This window comes from Hydractinia symbiolongicarpus, chromosome 12 (assembly GCF_029227915.1).
Source record: "Hydractinia symbiolongicarpus strain clone_291-10 chromosome 12, HSymV2.1, whole genome shotgun sequence".
Classification (NCBI taxonomy): Eukaryota; Metazoa; Cnidaria; class Hydrozoa; order Anthoathecata; family Hydractiniidae; genus Hydractinia; species Hydractinia symbiolongicarpus.
The window spans coordinates 11696325-11705472 of record NC_079886.1 but is presented as its reverse complement, the minus strand read 5'-3'; the positions used below and the strand labels follow the sequence as shown (position 1 = coordinate 11705472).

Here is a 9148-nt window from a genome sequence, read left to right as displayed (position 1 = left end):
AAGCCTACACAAAATGTGAAACAACGGTTTCTGAGGAGTAAATCCAAATCAACAAAAGTCAGTTCAAAAGTTGGTTTTGAATTTACCTCTTAAAAGCTGTTCTTCTTTGACATTTCAGACTAAAATATTGTAAAATTCTCAACAAAAACAAAAACGTGAAACTGTGGAATTTATTCCAGCAAAAGTGAAATCGCGCATAAAGTTGTTCGTAGCAAAACATTAAATACACAAAATATGAAAAACATCAGCAAACACAACAGTGAAGTATATTTCTACAAAAAATCTTTTTTTCCGTATATTCCATTTGTGTATTGCAGTATATATCTATTTCCACAACAGTTCACACAAAATCAAAAAAACAACAGTTTGCAACACAAACAAATAAATGGACAACCATACCACCCTCTCCTGCATAATGTTAACCGAAAACGTAAAAAACCTAAATTTTTGGTAAAAAATATCGTCTTTGTAAAGTCACACACAGACAGACAGAAGCTTCGTATTATATAAGAGACTAGTCGATAAGGCCCAAGAAAAAATCCACTTCGTCTGAAGAACAATAAAAATTAAAAAATCCGTCATTTTGATGACGTAAGCAATACACAAAGAGTTTTCAGATTTTTATTTGGCCGTTGCTCCAATGTGTACAGCTTGAAAGGCTGATCAAGATAATGTATCGGATCGTGTTCTTTTAACCAACGAATAAGATACAGAGGTATAAAAATTTTGCTTACATTGGCAAAGACAAACTAATGTGCGAAAATTTTTTTTACAACATTTGTTTAGCCGTTGGATCAAGAAAATGTACTGAATTATGTACTTTTGACGAACGTGTTTATGTGATACTGGGGTTTAAAAGCATTTCGATGACGTCATCAACCCGTCTGTTCCGAAACGGGTGGTAGACGCAGCTTTGGAGGACTTACCCAAAATGGTCTCCGATGGCCCCCAGTTACCCACATGAAATATGACGTCAGTTATTTTTAGCCGTTTCGCTAATTAAAAAAAAGCTTCGACGTCAGCCTAAATACTTTGACGTCGTGCCGTGACGTCAAAAAAATTAACATTTGGGACATAGCTTTTTCGGCGACTTTAAAGAAAATTTCGGCGACATCAAAGGAAAATAAACACATCCACTATGCTTGTCACAAATTTCGTATTATTATATAAGACCCATGGAAAAATCCAATTAGGTAAAGAAACAGTTGAAAAGCTCTGTCATTTGAATTTTGATGACATCAGCAAATATTTCAGTATATTAAATACTGCCTTTTACCAAAAAAGTTCATCACTAACATATTGCCGCACGTAATCTACGGCTCCAAGCTCTGGGGACCGCGGCTCGATTTCTGCTCACTGCCAGGCCGTATGTTAGTGATGAACAAAGTAGTTCTTTTACAATACAAAAAACGAACGTTTGCAAGGAGTAAGTCCTACTTTACCAACAAAATTCCTTAAAATCTTACACAAAATGTAAAAATGAAATGTCAAATCGCATAAAATCCTTCCAACAAAACTTGAGAAAAGACGACGGGGCAGCAATCAGGACGGGATTTCATGGAAAGGGATTGGATCGAGTCCCGTCTTGAAATCCATATCAAGCAAAAATGTAAACTTTGAACGGCGGGAAAACATGTAAACAAATATGGCTACCTTCCGTGACAGAAGGAATGTGCTCCTGGTCGCTTATGACCAAAATATGATTAAAGGATGATGAATTTGCGTCACTTTTCGATATTAACACTAGCAACAATTTAGATACTTTTTTGTTGGAAGCACAATACATTTGACTTGGGTATGATGACTGATGCTGAATGCAAATCAGAATTTCGTTTTTATCATTCTGACATCTACAGGTTAGCCCAAGGTATAAAATCTATTCGGTAAAAACTTACAACATTGACAGTCACTAATAATAACAATAACATAATAATAACAATAACAATAATAACAACGTCAGAAGTAACACATTTTAAATATGTATAATACATCTTATTATGTGATTATGCTGGAAACCTTCAATATTTAATTCTAAAGTGTCAAAAAGAAAGGCTCGCAAGAGTAAGGACAGATCTATGAAAATAAGTTTTTCACAGGGGCGGATCCAGTGTTGTCAGCGCTGTCACGCAACTGACATAAATTTTGCTCAAGGGTACCATGGTCCCTCAGGCCTGCGACTGTTAAACTTTTACTTTACGCAACTTTTTCTTCCGCGACTGAGTTGGTGGATACGGCAAAAAGCAACTAACGTATTGATTTACGAAAAACTGACGCTTTTGTTCCATATTTACGGTATTCGAAGTGTGGCACAGCATGTACTTCCCAATAAACATTGTATTTTTTGTAACCGATGCCGGGTAGTTTATATTTCGGACCAAACGAAAGCAATCAATGGCTTTCCGGACCAAATGAAAGCAATCAAGGGTTTTTCGAAAATGTGCAAGACTAACCAGGCATGGTGACTCACGACATGTGTGCTGCAGTGAAATGCAAGAAATATACGTAAAATTATTACATTAAATCAAGTCTGTATGTCAAAAATATGTTTATAATTGCTTATAGATAATGGAACAACATCTAGCTAGCTAGTTAGAAATTTCAATGCAGTTTGGATTTTTTAAAGTCGTTGTTGTTGACAAAAAACTTCGTCAACAACAACGTTCGTCGTTCTGCAGTTGCTTTGTGGTAAGATAATACCACGGAGTCAGCCTAGCTCTTCAATAAACATCCAATAAAAATATTTACATTATACATGATGTACACATTGTGTAGCTATGCTCTACATAAACATCAGCTAGAGCTAGCTAGTAGAGAGTTTTCTCTTTTTTATTTCAGGAACCATCCCTTGTCCTGCGGGGTTACATCGCAAATAATGCTCCCTTGTCATTAAAAGTAGACGATTTGTGTCCGGTTTTACTGCATGGTATAGCCGTGCAATGCCATTGAATTCAGCATGGATGCTTTCTGCACCTTGTTATCCATAGAACCCTTAACCTGTACCCCAAGCAAAAACAAAGTTTACGGCATAATCCTCAAGTAGATGTAACTTTGGAGTGATCGATTGAAGGGGAAATATATCTCGAAGAAACGCCATCAGTTCTTTTATATTTAGTTTTAAAACAAATGTTTACTATGTGTGTAATTTGTGCAAAGATGTGACCAATTATTAGTGTTTATATAATATGCGTACCAAAGTTTTCAATTTTGTCTTGGTTCATAACTTCACGTGTATTTAATATTTTGTGACATTTCGAATAATGTAAAAACAGCTGTTTAAAGTTTTCAGCATGTAAAATAGCACCTGTATGTATGTCTGAGCCATTGTATCCAAGTTTAGTGACAGTGATTGGAAGTTATTGCACATTTGGATAAAGTTGTTAGGCTAAATATCAAATGTTGTTGAATACAGTTTCTGTTAATGCACTTTTAAGCTTATGTTTGGCATGACATGTATATTTCTATTTTGGTATTATATTTTATGAGTGTTGGTATGTTTGTATACACTTAGTTACTGTTGCCAAGGGTTTGCAGTAGCATTTGGCTGCGTTATTTTGTGAGTGCCAGGTACATGTTCCAAAACTTTATGGTTTTTTGATAATCACACACGGCCCGCACACAACGAATTAAGAGCATGCCATATCCTAAAGTTTTAGTACACGACCCACACGACCCGTTTGTTTTTATGTATTAAATAATATATGTATATTCTTTTAAAAAGGTATATTCTTTTAAAAAAATAAAACGGGTCGTGTGGGCCGCGTGGTTAAACTATCCGAAATGATGTTCGAATTCGGGTCATGTGTGGGCCGTGTGTGCTTTGTAAACGTATTTTTGCACTTAAAAAGAAGAAAACTTTGCAGTATATTAAGTATAAGTGTTTTGAACTTAGCGTGTTTGCGGCAGTGCTGGCTCTATGTGTATGGCTGTTTTGTTTGCATTCTCCATGTAAAAGTGACACAGAATTATCGTGTCACTTTTACATGCAATTGTGCTCATTGTAGAAGACACATACTGTACTTATAATTGTATTGTAGTTGTATTGTCAAGGTAATCCCTGTTCAACTTTTTTTCAAAAAATTCAGACAATCAGGGACAAAAAATGTGGCCAAACCATTAAGAATAGTGAAAATATTACCCGTAGCCCCCCCCTTTCCCCCACATCAATGTTTTGTTTTGCACCTTGACCTTTTGAGTAATCTGTTTATTACACCCCATTCTTCGTAAATTGCGGAGATTGAGCTTATTTAATCGTTTCGTAGCCTCTTTAATTCGTCATTAGAGATGTTGTTCGAAACTATTGAAGGTTTAAACCATGTTAAAATTATGCTCATTAAAATAATCTCTGTGTACCAATACAAACGTAAAAATCGTGCTGTGACGATTGGATACTTTATTCAGAGATTCTTTTGCGAGAGAAATTTTCGCGAATTTCGCGTTTTTTAGCCTTTTTCGCGAAACTTTGTCTCGCGAAACTTTCAAAATTGGACATTCGCGAAAGTTTACTCAGTTTTTAGAATCTACAACTTTTTCAATTTGTAGATTCGCGAAAATTTATTCAAAATATTCCGCGAGTTTTTAGACTCGCGAAAGTTTCTCCGAATAAAGTAATCCATTATCTGGAATATTCTTGCATTGGAAATATACCGAAATGCAAATATTTTTTTTAAGATTTTTATAGTAGAAGGCAATACCTGTTAATACAGTCACCAAAGTTAAAAAATAGTTCTTTCCTTAAACTGTTGAAATTGAACTAGTAAGGGTATTTTTTTATGCAAGTACCTTAAGTGCATTAATTTTCGCGAGCATTAAATTTCGCGATTTTTGGGCTAATTCGCGAAATTTTGTGCTCGCGAAATTTTTGGAAAATGCCAATTCCCCAAAATTAATGTTCGCGAAATTTTTAATTTTTCTATTTTTCTTTTTGTTTTTTGATAAAACATGTTACATCAAGAACGCAAAATAAGTCCATTTAGTCTATTTCAGTAAGTTCAGTTAGTTTCTCCTCCTTCTTTATCATTTTCATTACTTTTTGTTTTTTTCTCTAATTTTTAAAACATTTTTCTAATGTCTATACCGTTATTCTTTTTCGACTGATCGATAGCTTTTGGTGGTAGATCTCTTCTTTTACGCTTTTGAGGGATGTTACTGCTACTGCTAGAGTTACTACTTTTCTGGAGAAAACAACCAACTATATATTTACCTGTATGGTTGACCGTATCTCATTTGCCTTTAAAAACTTAAAAGAAATCAAACCTTGTATTAACTTTTTGCTTTGTTACTCTACCATTCTCTACCTCGTCCCCAGGGCCTCTTCTCTCGAAAAAAAAATCAAAAATATTATCAAAAAAGGCAAGGAGCACTGAGAATGAGGTTGGTCCGTCCTACCATTCGCAAAAATAAATGCTCGCGAAAAATTTCACACTCATCCATTCGCGAAAATTAATGCTCGCGAAATGTAACTTTTTTCGACTCGCGAAATTCAATGCTCGCGAAAAGTAATGCACTTAAGGTATATAAAAATCCTGCAACTATAAATTATGGACGCAGACGAATTTAATCTCATTTTGTCACTTAAGACACTACTTCTCCCACTTGCAACAATACTTTAGAAAACCTTGCTTTGGTTACTTAGATCCCAACAAAAATAAAATATAAAAAAACTTTTCAGGATTAAAAACGAAGTAGGTATGTTTAGTATTTGGTCAATTTTACGCAAACTATTACATGGTGTTGACTCATTTTCAAAATATAAATTTTAGATTCTTTTTAGGAGTTTCCTAACCCTTTTTCGAACTAACTTTGCTTGACACAAACAGAAAAAAGGCGTAAACAGTTACCATAAATCGATGATTATAAAACGAACTTAAACAGAAAATAAATTAATAAAAATTAATTTCCTGTTTTCCACGAGTCTTTCTTAATTTTTTAACTTTCCAGGAGTTTCCAGGTATACTGGCCAGTCTGAAAGTTGTTTTATTCTATAAAATAACAACTAATGGGGCAATAGCATGTTTTTTATAACAATCATAAATTAAAAGTGTTATTCGCCCTATTTTCTTAATGATCAGATTTAGAACTTGACAGAAAGCCAGAATTTATTTTCGTGGATGATAAAAAAATGCTGTCTAAACTTCATAGTTGAATTTTATGGCTACATTTGATGTTCTGCACCGAAAAATCAGGAGGTGCTGGTACAAGGAATTTCTACAAAGAAACGTAAAATGTAAAACAAAACAAAGGCAAAAAAGAGGAAATAAATTTAAAAAAATATATTATATGTATTTACAACAATAATCAAACTCTGTACATCTCTTTATTTCAGATCTAAATTTCTGCGTGTGGATTCAATTTGTGATTTTATTCTTTCTCCCACGTTATTCTCCTTCTTGCGTAGGTAAAAATCCAAATCCGATACCAGCTTGTCCCTACCCGGAAAAAATGAGAGCATATGAATTGCAATTTCTACATGGCGTCGTTGTTCCTTTTTATATAGAAAGAAATCTCAAACACACGGTATAGTTTTAAGACCCATTCAAAAAGAGATGATGATTATGGTGCTTGCTCCTGGTAACCTAAATGTACTTGGAATTCAAACTCCGCCATTTATTGTTATTAAACAAAATCATACCTGCTAACCATGCCGAGTTTCGATTGTGGATTATTATTACCTGGCAAAGCGAGGGATAATGGAAACGATGGACTGAATAAAGAAAACAAAAAAGTTTGAAGCTCGTATTCTTAACAATGTTCCCAAAGTCCTTTTTGGGATTGTTTGTTTTTTAAAAAGTCAGCATTTCGAGTTGCGATAACCACGTCGCCATATCAGATAGCTACACTTAAGCGCGCGCAATAAGAGTTCGTAGTGGCGAAAACAGTGCTGGTAACCAAAATCAAAATATGTTACCTTTTATCTTCGGAATCATCTTCCTCTACTCGAAGATCGTCTGCCATCTTAAATTCTGCTTTAAGCATTTCCATTGTTGGAACAACGACAGGTGAATCAGTGCTATGACGAAAAACCGTTTTTTGTATTGTATGCAGTAAACTTTCACACAACTGCATTAGCTATATGTGTACTGTGGAGCACCAAACAAACAGGGAGAAGGAAGGGAGTAGTATAGACGGATTTGGGGTGGAAAGGGGGTTGAAAAGTAGAAAACATGCTTTATTCGGTTAAATAACATCACTGCAATGCAACATTGTCCTAGATTCTTTGTGTTTTACATTGATTACAGAGGCAAAAGTAAATTAGTTCTTTGTTTCGTCTTAATAAATTAATAAATAGTGGGTGTAAAAAGCGCTGCTGGTGGGGAAGGAGTATTTAAAAATAGCAATCGGGAAGAGGTGTGATTATACTATACTTTAAGAGTATGCAAAATTGTATTTATATGTTTAACGTGTTTTTATGAGGACGAAGTTATTAAGATATACGCGTGGCAACATCCATGACGACACAAATCAGCTTCAGGAAGAAAAAATATACGACAACTTACTCCTCGTCGTCACTTTCCAAAACATCCTCATCTGGTAAATCTGGCAACAACGGAGGAGGGCTACTTGATGTAAGTTCTTCTCCAAATGGGTCAGTCCTGAAATGTGACACGATTTGAAAAACAAAGCATTTGAGAACACCTGCAATGATTGCAGAGAGGACGTTTTCACAGAAATATTTCGTAAAATAAGGTCTTCTTGTTAAGGAATTTAGGACAAGAGCTTACCAACGCGGAACATACACATTACACAAGCTAGGTCCATTCATCACAACTAGTCCATGCGATGGAAACCTTTTCCATGACATCAGTCCAGGTATAACATCCTGAAAATTTAAATTATTTAATATCTACTCGTAGGTTTTGAAAATGACTCTGAGGTTGGTGGAGCCTGAGTTTGGATAGGTAGCTAGGTAAAACAAAATTCAAGTTTCACACAAATTGAGTGGTTAGCATTTTACTAAAAAGGGGCCATTTGAAACATTTTTTAATGTTTTTTTCTTTCACGTTAACAGAATAAAAAGTCGTTAAAAGTCAGAGGAGTGTCACGCACATGTCGGTCAAGTCTTCCTGGTTCCGTACGCGGCAAAGGATTCAATTGATAATCGTCATCTACTTCTGAGTAAGGAAGACGCTGTGGATAAGCCTGAACGCCTGGTAAAGGATTCTAAAAACAAAGACAAAAATTAAAAAAAGTGTCCTGGTGAAATTTTAAAATAAACTGACAATGATGTTAAGGACACAGAAAATCAAACATGACGAAAAGGATTACAATAAAAACAACATTCAACAAATTTTGCTACGTACGTGGGCAGTAAGAAATGAAACGACATAAAAAATAAAGTTTTAAAAAATAAATACAAAAACCATCTTCTTACAAATACGTGCAAGGGATGAAATTGCTTCTGTTGTAAGAAAATTGATGGAGCAGTAACACGATGTGTCGTAATATCGAGTAACTGAACATCTTCTAGTGTGTTTCTTTCTTTCAGCGTTAATTTATTTGTTGATTCGTATTTAACTTGCGTAATTTCACTCTAGATCATATAGAGGAATATTAGTTATACCTAGTATGCGCTCGGTTTAGCTTAATAATAGAATTCTAAACTTTAAGTGGGTAACCTTAGTGGAAAAATGTCAAAAACAACAAAGATTCAATGTAAGTAACTCCTTTAAAATAATACAATATAAACTGTTATGTCTATCTATACCAAGAAATATTACCCGATGTCAAAAGTATAGACCAAGCTCGCGAGGTCGATACACTGATCGAGGATAATATTACTCGGAAGAGATAGATGAAACAGTTTATATTGTATTTATTAACTATTTTGTTTTGGTTTATAGAAACTAGGATTATTTTCTAAAGAGTTACTTGTGAAAAGGTTGTAAAAACCAGGTATTGATAAAGAAAGAAAACGTTAATCGCGTGAATTAAATTCTCTTTTATAAGTTGTTGTTGGCTTTCGCGTTAATTTCATACGTACTAATTTCGTGATCAACAATAAAAAAACCATTCAATCAATTGTATGTTTGAACAAACTATACCTCTGCGCCAGTTCTCAATCTTCGTACCAAACATTTTGGTACATATCTATATACAACACTAGTGAACGGTTGTTTATCATATGACAGAATTTTATATTGTTGAGGGACCT

General features: G+C 34.5%; 1 protein-coding gene across 2 annotated transcripts in view; it reads right to left on the bottom strand.

Moving 5' to 3' along the window:
- Window positions 1-6254: 6254 nt before the first annotated feature.
- Window positions 6255-9148, bottom strand: part of LOC130621884 (cilia- and flagella-associated protein 221-like) — a 31655-nt gene continuing 28761 nt past the window's right edge. For both annotated transcript variants that reach the window (XM_057437250.1, XM_057437251.1), the window contains exons 17-24: window positions 9039-9146; window positions 8369-8527; window positions 8044-8157; window positions 7719-7816; window positions 7494-7589; window positions 6905-7006; window positions 6629-6700; window positions 6255-6425 (exon numbers count right to left, since the gene is read on the bottom strand). In XM_057437250.1, the coding sequence (XP_057293233.1) occupies window positions 6314-6425; window positions 6629-6700; window positions 6905-7006; window positions 7494-7589; window positions 7719-7816; window positions 8044-8157; window positions 8369-8527; window positions 9039-9146 (861 nt within the window). In that variant the 3' untranslated portion in view covers window positions 6255-6313. The remainder of the gene's footprint in view (window positions 6426-6628; window positions 6701-6904; window positions 7007-7493; window positions 7590-7718; window positions 7817-8043; window positions 8158-8368; window positions 8528-9038; window positions 9147-9148) is intronic.